The following is a 12178-nucleotide window of genomic DNA, read 5'->3' on the forward strand; positions in this document are numbered from 1 at the left end:
GTTTTAAAATAAATTTTGACAAGTCCGAGGCACTGGAAATAAATATGCCCAGTAATCAAATAGATCAGTTGAAGCTCCAGTTCCCATATAAATGGGCCGGTAAATACATAAGATATTTAGGGGTTAATATACCTCGAAGTCTGGAGGAAGTCTTTAAAAGCAACTTCCCAACGAAGGCATTAGACCTATTTCGGGCTTTGGAGAGATGGGAGGGCTTAACACTATCATGGATGGGAAGGATCAATGCTATCAAAATGATTGTCCTCCCGAAGCTCCTATATTTATTCATGGCCTTACCAATTGACATACCAGATGATTTCTTCCGAGGCTTGCAGAGAAAAGTGTTTTCATTTATCTGGAGAAAAAGGCCGCCCCGGGTGCAGCGGGAGACGCTGTGTCAATTGAGAGACAAGGGGGGCATGGGGGTCCCTGCATTTCGGGAATATTACAATGCAGCACACTTGCGAATCTTAGCAATCTGGTTGCAGGGTAATGGGAAGATATGGGCCCGTATAGAACAGAGTTGGCTGGAACCGTTCCCACTTGGGGCAATACCATGGCTACCGAAACAACAATTGAAAGAGATAATAAGAAACAGTCCATCTTTGATTCAATGGCCATTGAACACCTGGTACAAGGTTAGGGAGAAGTTTTTCCCTGGGAGGATATACTTTAAACATGCATTCCTTAGATATACCCCTCAATTCATACCAGGAGCACTAGACACGACCTATGAGGAATGGGAAACTATGGGTCTGCGGGAACTGGGTCAAATGTGTGATGAGGGGCACGTTCCTACCTTCCGAGAGTTAAGCCAAGAACATGGGCTTTCACCTCTTCAGGCCTTCCAATACTACCAAGTGCGAGATTTTATTCACCGTAAAGCAAGGGAAGAGCTTAGTTTAGCTGAAACAACGCTGGAAAAGGGGTTAATGGGAGGAGGAGGCAGGGGTAGTATATCAAGGATATATAGAGCTTTATTGGCCCACTCCCAACCGGTGGAACATTATACAGAAAAATGGGAAAAGGCAATGGGGGTCACCTATGAACCCAAACAGTGGGCACAAGCTTTTAGATCCCTATTAAAAGTATCAATATCCAGTGCAATGATGGAGAACGGACACAAGATTTTGTATAATTGGTACTACACCCCTAGCCGCCTGGTCAGTATGTTTAAATCAGGCTCAGATCTTTGCTGGCGACAATGTGGGGAGGTGGGCGATATGCACCACATATGGTGGACATGTAAACATGCACAAAGGTATTGGGAAAGCATAGTGGACCTGGTGCATAAAGTGACAGAAATAGAATACCCCATGAAACTAGACACCTGCCTGCTACACTTTAAGCCGCCAGGAACTAAAAATCATATCCATCGGTTTGCCACCCAGGTGTTTGTAGCGGGTAAGATGGTCCTAGCTGCATCATGGAAAAAACCACGACTACCTGAACTACCCTTGGTTATAGAAAAATTGAGATCCATTCAGCTAATGTCCAAACTTACTGCATTACTTAATGGCCAAATTGTTCAATACCATAAAATGTGGGACTTGTATAACACATGGTTGTCCAATAACAAGGTCACGAATAACTCAGACACACAGACGTAGGGATGGGGAGGGGGTGGGGGAGAGGAAAAGAGAATGAGGTTTCTATATTTGATCGCAAACAAAGATTTTGAATGTTTAAGTTTATGGTTGATAGGTTACAACAAATTCAATATGGAACTGAACAATGTTGTAAATGGCTTTGTATTGTACTGAAAAATGAATAAATTAAAAAAAAAATTTTTGACATAAAGGACAGTCCCTGCTCCAAGGAGCTTACAATCTAAAGGGCGAAATGTCAAGTAGGGGCAGTCCAGGTTTCCTGAATGATGGTTAGGTGCCGAAGGCGACATTGAAGAGGTGGGCTTTGAGCAAGGCTTTGAAGATGGGCAGGGAGGGGGGCCTGGCATATGGGCTCAGGGAATTCCAGGCATGGGGTGAGGCGAGACAGAAAGGGTGGAGCCTGGAGTTGGTGGCGGTGGTGGAGAAGGGTACTGACAGGAGGGATTTGTCTTGAGAACGGAGGTTAGGGGTAGGAATGTAAGGGGAGATGAGGGTAGAGAGGTAGGGAGGGGCTGTAGATCAACATGCCGCCTACACCATCCTTCACCTGGTGAACCTTTCTATCTACTGTCTGCCGGCGTAGCCTCAATGCTAGTAATCGCCCCGCCTTATTTGTGAACTCATAAGATTTAAATCCCTGCCTCTACCTCATCAGATCAATGTGCTCCGAGTACACAGAGTCCAATGCCATTTTTTCTTTACACAATGCGTCCCAGGTGTGTGGCGACCCAGATGCTTTATGCTGCTGCTCTAGGATGTGTATCCACCCTAAGCAAGCTGTTATTTGAGACCTGCGGGCCTTGGAGCGTTTACTGGCTAACTGCAGGAAGTAGCCTCTGGAGACTGCCTTCAATGCGTCCCATACTACATGCATTTCCGGACCCGAGTCAACATTGGTCTCCAAGTATTCCTTAAGCAGTTGTCTATATCCCTCCACTACTTGTCCCTCTTGTAGCAAACTCGTATTCAAGGACCATCTCCTATCTTTTATTTCTGCCTGAATATGGGGCAGGGTGACCCACACTGGTGCATGGTCCGATATTTTCATACTACCAATGCCAGCATCAGGTCCCAGTTCTACTAAGGTAGTGTCTAGGAATATATAGTCAATTCGGGAGTACGAGTCATGTACTGGGGAGTAAAAAGTATAGTCCCTCTCTGCTCTGTGTTAGTCTCCATAAGTCCAAGGTTCCCATAGAATAAGCTAGGGAGGCCAGGGCTTGCGCCTCTTTTTGTCCCTCTGTTCTAGCTGCCCCTGAACGATCCAGTCCTGGGGTTATGACTGCGTTGAAATGGCCCCCCCCCCCCCCCCCCCCCCATTATGAGTGCACCTGAGACAAAAGTCGCCAGGGAGTTTCTAACCTTAGTAAAAAATTCTACCTGACCACTATTAGGGGCATATATTGATGCTACTTTAAAAGGTGTCTGATCTTGCATTAGCTGAAGGAATATGTATCGCCCCCCCCTGGGTCCCGTTTAATTCGTGTTACCTGTGCCCCCATAGATGAATGCAATAGTATCGCTACTCCTCCCTTTCTAAAGACTTCACCCGAGGCCCCATACACCCCCGAATAGCCAGGGCAGGAGAGAAATTTTTCATGTTTGCGATGTAGGTGCGTCTCCTGCAGGAGGACTATGTGCGGCTTTAGTTGGTGGAGTTCCCTATAGAGCTTCTGTCTTTTCTGGGGCATTTTCAGTCCCTTAACATTATAAGAGACTACCTTCAAATCCGGGCACATATCATTATACAGAGCCGGCTAATGGCGGCAACCCACAAGCAATCCCCAACAGCCATATGGTGAGCAACATAGAACTTAAGCAATGAGACCTTTCCCTCTTCCTCCTCCCGGTTCCCGCCCTCTCCCTTCCACAATTCCTCCCTCCCATCCCCCATTATTACACCAACCGGAGGTATATAGCGCCCTAGGTGGGTTTCAAGGAAGTTAATCACAACACCCTTAGCATCCCAGCTCCCTATCCCCCCCTCCCCACCTCAATATAGTTCCTCATATTATAGCCATCCTGTGCATCAAGACCCCCTTTCCTACTACATTCCATACCCCCTTACCAAGCCTATCAATACAAAGTCATTACACTCCAGTTGCAACATATCACCCCATCCATACGCTCCTGCCATCACACATCCCTTATAGCCCTAAGGCCCCTCCAGTCCAGACCCATTCGCTATAGCATCTCAAGGAAAACAGAGAAAATATCAAACATATCAAAATTCGTATACTCAGTCCATCCGCTCATCTCTTTGATTTGCCACGCCGCGCCGAGCCCAGCACCCGCTGCCATCCCTGTAGTTTAGCCTTCGTGGATGAGGACAGCTCCCCCAGCGGAACCGAAGAGCTCACTAACTCCGCCGTATGCAGTGCTTCCTAGGCTTCCTGCAAGGATTTCACAAGGTATTTACTTCCTTTTAAAGTAAAATTCAGGAAGAAAGGAAAGCCCCATCTGTACTGTAGTTGGTTTTTGGTTAGGATGTCAAGAGCGACACTGCTGCAGGGTGTACTGTGACAAGTCCTGGTACACCAAAATCTTGGCACCCCCATATTCAAAAGACTGCGCCTTTCGAGCTTTTCCCAGGATCTGCTCCTTGATATCATACTTGTGGAAGCGTACGATGATATCTCGCACTTGTTCCTTTTGAGCGCCAAGTGTTCTGTGCGCTCTGTCAAGTTTATATTTTGTTCCCCAGCCTCAGGGCCCAGTAAAGTAGCGTACATGGTTTGCATGATTTGCATTACATCCTCCGTTTCACCCCCTTTCGGGACTCCACGAAACCGGAGGTTATTTCGCCTTCCCCTGTTTTCGAGATCATCAATTCTATTTTCGAGGTCCAGGCGTGCTTTTTCTAATTCGTGCATCTCCTGTTTGTTTTAAAAGTATTTCTATGTAATTTCATTGTGTCCCCCAGTCTTTGTACTTTTTGAAAGAGTGAAAAATCGATTCATGTCTAAACCTGTTTTATACCACTCGGGATTCTATAGATATAAATCATATCTCCCCATAGCTGTCTCTTTTTCAAGCTGAAAGGGCCTAACCTCTTTAGCCTCCCCTCTCATACGAGAGGAGTTCCATCATGTTTATCATTTTGGTCGTTCTTTGAACCTTTTAATTCCGCTATATCTTTTTTGAGATATGGAAACCAGAATTGAATGCAATATTCGAGGTGAGGTCGCACCATGGAGTGATACAGAGGCTTTACAATATTCTTGGTCTTATTTTGCATCCCTTTCCTAATACTTCCTAGCATCCTGTTTGCTTTTTTGGCCTCCGCCACTGCATACTGGGCAGAAGATTTCAGCGTATTGTCTACTATTACACTTAGATCTTTTTCTTGAGTGCTGACTTCTAAGGTGGACCCTAGCATCAGGTGACTATGATTTGGATTATTCTTCCCAATGTGCATCACTTTGCATTTGTCTACATTAATTTTAATCTGCCATTAGGATGCTAGTCTTCCAATTTCCTAAGGTCTTCCTGCAATTTTTCATAATCTGCATGCATTTTGACAACTTTAAATAGTAAGTATTGCCATACTGAGATAGACCAAAGGTCCATCAAGCTCAGCATCCTGTTTCCAACAGTGGCCAATCCAGGTCACAAGTACCTGGCAAGATCCCAAAACAGTACAATACATTTTATGCTGCTTATTCTAGAAATAAGCAGTGAATTTTTCCTAAGTCCATTTTAATAGTGGTTTATGAACTTTCATTTAGGAAGCCATCCAAACCTTTTTTTAAACCCTGCTAAACTAATTGCTTTTACTACATTCTCTGGCAACGAATTCCAGAGTTTAATTACACGTTGAGTGAAGAAATATTTTCTCAAATTTGTTCTAAATTTACTACTTTGTAGCTTCATTGCACGCTCCCTAATTCTAGTATTTTTTGAAAGAGTAAACAAATGCTTCACGTCTACCCGTTCCACTTCACTCATTATTTTATGGACCTCTGTCATATCTCCCCTCAGCCTTCATTTCTCCAAGGTGAAGAGCCCTAGCCGCATTAGCCTTTCTTCATAGGGAAGTCGTCCCTTCCCCTTTATTTTCTTTGCCCTTCTTTGTACCTTTTCTAATTCCACTATATCTTTTTTGAGATGTGGTGATCAGAATTGAACACAATATTTTAGGTGTGGTCACACCAAGGAACGATAAAAAGGTCATTTATAAATATGTTAAATAGCACCAGTCCTAGTACAGATCCCTGCGGCATGACACTATTCACTCTCCTCCATTGAGAAAAATGGCCATTTAACTCTACCCTCTAACCAATTCCTAAACCGCAGAAAGAGGAGTAGCCTAGTGATTAGTGCAGCAGACTTTGATCCTGGGGAACTGGGTTCAATTCCCACTGCTGCTCCTTGTGACTCTGGGCAAGTCACTTAACCCTCCATTGCCCCAGGTACACATAAGTACCTGTATATACTATGTAAACCACTTTTAATGTAGTTGCAAAAACCACAGAAAGGCGGTATATCAAGTCCCACTTCCCTTCCTATTCCGTGGCTTTTTAATTTTCTCAGGATTCTCTCATGAGGAACTTTATCAAAAGCTTTCTGAAAATCCAGATACACTACATCAACCGGCTCACCTTTATCCACAAAACTGAACTAGGCCTTGCTGTGCCTTCTAGAGTGTCAATACTGTATGCTATGGTTCAAGTTTTAGAAACCATGGGGAACAGGGTAGGGAGACTAGTTAGTTAATAAAGTTTGTTTGTTTTTTTAAATTCTAGCTATCTTTTATCAGTGAACCTACCTTACCTCTTTTAAACCTCAACTTTTTAAATAACATTTCTCTGGGTAAGTGAACATTTTTTTTGTACTCTGTGCTTTGATTATCTTCTCTGATGGGCCGATGATCAGAAGCAAATACAGGCGCTAGAGGCTATTAGCACCATACTAGCGCCTGCGTTTGCTACTGCCCCATGATCAGAGCCCCCAAGTGTGTGGAATGACACGCTCGTGGGATCCGAACAAAACTATCATACAAATGCATGCAAAACAGGGCTCTTAGCACAAGTAGCATGCAAATGCATGCTAAACATATTCCTCCCCGATGATCAGCAAGCAGCGTGGCAAACCCTATACCAGTTCAGAGCTGGCGTTAGGGTTTGCAGACCATGGGGGAGGTATGGTGAGCCCTGTCCAGCATCATTTGCATGCTAGCAGGCCCCCCATGCCCCCCAACACAAGTTCAGGGGGGACTGGAGATCTGGTGGGTCTCCAACCCCAGCATCCCCTCAAGAAAAGCCCTGATGGCCCAGTGGGCTGCAAATCAAGCCCCCCTCCCTCCCCCCCCCCCCCCCCCCCCCGTTTCTTTGTTGGAGGAGGGAGGTAGACTTCCAACAGCTCTGCAGCATCATACCATGTAAGGAAGAAACTCCCTTATATGGTGTGAAGCCCCGCCCAGCGCATCCCAGGATGCACTGGGCAGGACTGGAGGCTGCCATTTTCGAGGCGGCGCTGCTGGAAGAGGAGGGAGTCTACCTCCCTCCTCCAACAAAGGTAGCTGGGGCGGAGAAGAGGGCCACTAGGGCAGGGGGGCGGGCCACCAGGGCTTTTCTTTGGGGGATGCTGGGGGGTAAGGGAGCTGGAGATGCTCCGGACTGCCAGCCCCTGTGTCGCTGGCCCAGGGTGGTCGGTGGGGGCACTAGGCCACCAGGGCCATGCTGTTTGGGGTCTGGTGGTCCCACAGACCACCAGCCCATGTGTTTGATAGGTCTAGGCTTTTGACAGCCCAGTCCTGTCATGCAGGAGGCTCAGCCACAACCCTCCTGCACTTTACCCTATGATCAGAGATAATAGTGCACATAAATTTGCATGCTATTATCTCTGATCATAGGGGCGGTAAGCCCTGCACTGTTCCAGCGCTATTTTTAGAGCGGTTTGTAACGGCACATGGCTTTCGATTATCTGGGCATCGGAGCTTCTCAGAAAAAACGTTTCCTGGCACCTTTCCTCTTTTTATGTAGTTTTGATGATTCAACTAGGGGACTTCTTCAAACAGACCCTTTAAAGCTAACGCAGTAACCAGATTGCCCTAGTAACCTTTACAACTATTCTACCTTCTTCACACTTTTAACACCTAATTCGGATCCTTAGCACTGCTACCTCGCTTCCAGGCAAGAACAGAAAGTAACTTTCTTTTAAGACGAAGTTTATGCCCTGCTACTAGTTACAGTTAAGTTTTTGTCTCTAGAAGAAAGTTTGTTTAAAACTATGCAAAAAAGGATTGTACACTATGGAAACTAATTAATAAAGCTTGCTTCTTTTTTCCATGTGCGCAGAGGCTGTTTTGCTTGGAGGTAAAAATATGGTCTTTCATTATTTAAATTATATTCTGGCTTGGATACTGTGGATTTAGCAGAGGCATGCAGACTGTAAGCTCTGACAATTCCCAGCAGCCCTCTCTGGTTCACATTCACACAACCAGACTTGAGTTTTTTGTTTTGGCTTCAGCTAAAACCAGATGATGATTTTTGGCTGCAGTTTATTTTGGCCGAAAGCTTTCAAATAGTTCGGTTTCGGCCAAAACTGAAAAATAAAACCCAGTTTCGTTCAGCCTCCTCTATCAGCTTAACTGTGTTTTGCATTTAAAAAAAAATCTACATTTTGATTTGTTTCAAATGTGTTACCTATCGGTTTCTTAGCATGCCTCTACTCCTAGTACTGTTTGAAAGGATAAACAGATAAAGGGGTGAGGAGCATGAACCAGCAGATTCAGACATGGGATGGGCACGCTCGGGTGTCCAGCCCAATTCCTACTACTACTGATTTTTGGAAGATGCAGCAGTAGGGGGCAGATTCAGGGAGGCTGCTATGTCTATCCCCTGAATGACTGCTGGAAGAGAAGGAGGCTTATAGTGATTCAGGAAATGAACAGTAATAACCTGTGATTGAGCACAGAATGTGCTGACTCACAGGCACAAAAATTGCCCTTTTTCTTTGTGGAGAAGGCAAGTATTGGGGTGAAATTAGAGGGAAAAAGTGAGACATAAGGTAGAGTTATGCTTGCAGAAGGAGTAAACAAAAAATGAGTCTGAGCCTGCTGTAGAGAAGGAGGAAGGATTGGTACTATAAGACTGGCATGTGGCTACTGCTGAATGAGCCTGCTGTAGAGAAGGAGGAAGGATTGGTACTATAAGACTGGCATGTGGCTACTGCTGAATCTATGTATCTCTCCTTTTTCAGATGTCATCCGTTCAGCTGCGGGTCTCTTCCTCTGGATTGTAGCTCTGACCACATGGATTACTATCTACCAGATGCAGCGGGCACATTGGGGGGCCACTGGGGACTACCTCTCCTTCACTATCCCTTTGGGGATTCCTTGACTAAACCAGGAGAAATCCTGTTTGCACAAGCAAAAATTTTCAGGACTACATTGTGTGTTGGACTGGCCCTGCCGGAACCATGGACTTGGTATTGGCACAATTGTTAGCAGTGACAGACACAATGAGCATGTCCCCCCACCTGTGCCACTAAACTAGGAGTCCTCCCTTTATCTTTTGGATTTCTGCTATCCAGGCAGGTCTCCTTCTCTGTCCCACACCTATGTTGTGGCTGGGTGATTCCTGCCTGTGCTTAAAGTAATTCACCACTAGGCGTTCTTTCTTCAAGGTAAATGAGAGGTGCTCAGGAGCACCTCAGGCTATACAGCCCCAAACCTGTCTTTAGTACACTTAAAGCAGCAGTACTGATAGTAATTCTTAATTTAGTATTTGAGGTGATATTAGCGTGTGAAGGTTTTAAAAGCTATCCCTGTTTCTCCTCTTACCCTTATGAATCTTGAGCAAATTGGGAGCAGCTATGCTGGTTCTCTTTGGCCCATCATGTAGCCGTTAGAGAGAAAAATAAGTATGAATACAGGACAGAACATAGAAAACCAGAATCAGGGTGTGGAAGGGGAAGTAACTGGTACATCTTGCCATAATAACAAGCGTGTGCACTTTGTATTTAAAATGTAGAAATACAGGAAAAAAGGCCCCTATTTTTAAAGTGCAGAGGGGCTTCTAGTTATTCAGGATCCATGCTAAATTTAACTTGTAGTAAATGCAGAACCCTTATTATGACTATTGGGGATGTCTCCAACATTATTGAGAGGGCTGTCAGGCAGCATAGAGGAAGTTGCTACAGTGTGTTGACTGTACAGCATGTGCTGTGCTTTATCTGCCAAATTAAGTTTATACATAGTAACAATCTATTAACTGTAAGGCACAGTTGCTTCCCATTTCCACAAGCCAAAATGGCATTTTCTGCATTAGCTGTTTAACCTGGGACTTAATAGTTGCTAATAGTGCACATGCTTATTTCCTTATTAAACAGCTAATGTCTTATTATACTTTGGGACCTGTTTATTGTAACAATAAAACGACAGAGTAGACAGAAATAAAAAGCATAAGTGGTAGCAGGCGAGCTGATGTTTGAACATTCCATTTTTAGTGCTGCTGCATTAGATTCAACAAGCTGTCTAAGAGTATTTAGGGTATGGGTTGAGGTTTCTTTCCTCTCTGTTGGGACTGTATTTATTGCTGTTGCCTGCCCCAGGGGCTGGAGGAGGTCACCCAGGGGAAAAGAGGAACAGATGGGGTCCCTGATTCTGCCCCTCATTTCTTTAAGGGTGGTGAGAATTTCCCCCCTCTCTTTTTTTTATCCTTTTATGCCTTTTTTGTTTTCTCTTGTCCCGTTTCTTCTCCAGCCTCTTTTCTGTGTGGCAGAGAGGAGCCCTATTTTGAAATCGCAAAATTTCTCTATACCTGAAGCAGGTATTGGCTCCTAGACATATCCAGAAATTTTCTGCTGCTGGTGTGTGCACTTGCATGTCCTCTCTAACTCTTGCTGTGGCATACACCTAGGTTTCCCTCTCATACCTCCCTTGTGCCCAGCTCCAGATTCTGCCCCATTGAATCCTGCCACAGTGCAAGCGCCTCATTGCTCCTCTTCCTGCAGGCATATGATTTACTGATCATCAGTTTGAACTGCCTGGCTCTACATTTGAACAACTGCTGATTAATGAACTGTGCAACCACAGGAAGAGGAGGACCAGGGCATTAACACTGTGGCAAGAGAGTTCTGTGCAGTAGCAGCTGGAGCTGCACATGGGTGCATTGGGAGTGGTAAGAGAGAGAGGGGCAGAAGTAGTCCATGTGCCTGTTAGAATCTTGCACCTGCTATAAACACCAAGATTGTTTTTGCTTCCTGCCAAGGACATCCATAGAAGCCTTAGAGCTATAATATGGCAGTGGGCCAGTAAGACTGCAAATTTAAAAAAAAAGGTAAGCAGGCTGATTGAGCACCATGGGCTGGAAATGGTTTTCTGGCTGTGGTTTAAACTCTCAGGTGATCTTGGAGTCGGTTGAAGAAGGTTTAGGTACAAAAGCCAATTGGAGTAGGTGGGCAGTTTCTGCTTCAGAGGGACAAAGGAGTTTTCATTTCTGCTGGTTTAAATAAGAACTTGGAGCCAAGCTTTTTATCAAGTGTCAGAATGGGGACATGTGGAAGTAAATCAATGTTGGTAGGGCCTAATTCAGTATGCTTTATATATTCCATACCTGTAATGTGGGGCAAGAGCTGTAAGGGACCGGTATAAATTCCATTCTTTCTATCCTTTTCCAATTACTGTCATTACTCTACTGTGTCAACTCCTAAGCTCTCCATCCTACCAAACAGCTAATCCTGTTTAATTCCCCTATAACTTAAACTTTGTGTAACCAGTGGTACGGCAGTAAATAAAAAGATAAGATACTTTCAGCTTTAACAGCATTTTGTCTTATGGATCTAGTTTATGAACATCTTTTGTGTGATTCTTCTTGCGTTTAGAATTGGTATATCCATTTGTAGTCCTCTACAGGTGTTTGATTAAAGCATTGTGGAGTTTTCATATTTCTCCATGCATAAGCAGGGCAGTTCAGGCAAACTTGTTGGTGATGTCACCCATTGGAGCCACCATGGCTGCAGCCCTCCTGCACAATAATAAATTTTCAAAATAAAGTGAGTTGCAGCATGGTTTTGAGAGGCTGACACCGCACAAGTGGAAACTATCAAAATTGTCTTTTTCATCTCCAGTTTCCAGCAAGTCACTGCGCTTCTCCATTCCATCAGGGAAACTTTTACTTATTTATACTTTCAGTTTTAACCCACACTTCACTGTCTCCATCCCATCACTTACTGTTGCAGTAGTGTTTTCAGGTCTGACAAGTTTTAGGTTTTCTTTCCTTTCTCTCTTTTACTCTGTCCCTGATGACAAGGTCTATCTCAGCAGTTCGGCCTTTCCCCCCTGTCAGAATCCGCTCAGGTTTGTGCAGGGGAGCTGTGGATTTTTTTTTTTTGTAATAACAGCTACAATTAACCATCTTTGGAAGGCTATTCCTACCCCAAGTTTTTACAAAAAAATTTCTAAAACCTTTTCTTTGTCACAGAACTCAGGATGGTGAGCCCTTGGGCTGCAGCCAGGACTGCAGCAGACAAGTCCTCTGGGGAGGAGCGGAGGTGAACCAGACAAGATACCAGACATGGCAAATAGAGCACACTCAAGACAAGGTGAAACCAAAGCCACGCTA

General features: G+C 44.7%; 1 protein-coding gene across 3 annotated transcripts in view; it reads left to right on the plus strand.

Moving 5' to 3' along the window:
* PSENEN (presenilin enhancer, gamma-secretase subunit) overlaps positions 1–11381 on the plus strand; it is a 75052-nt gene extending 63671 nt beyond the window's left edge. For all 3 annotated transcript variants that reach the window (XM_030211980.1, XM_030211981.1, XM_030211979.1), the window contains exon 4: positions 8814–11381. In XM_030211980.1, coding sequence (XP_030067840.1) covers positions 8814–8953 — 140 coding nt within the window. In that variant the 3' untranslated portion in view covers positions 8954–11381. The remainder of the gene's footprint in view (positions 1–8813) is intronic.
* The last annotated feature ends 797 nt before the right edge of the window (positions 11382–12178 follow it).

The sequence above is a fragment of the Microcaecilia unicolor genome, chromosome 8 (assembly GCF_901765095.1).
Source record: "Microcaecilia unicolor chromosome 8, aMicUni1.1, whole genome shotgun sequence".
Taxonomy (NCBI): Eukaryota; Metazoa; Chordata; class Amphibia; order Gymnophiona; family Siphonopidae; genus Microcaecilia; species Microcaecilia unicolor.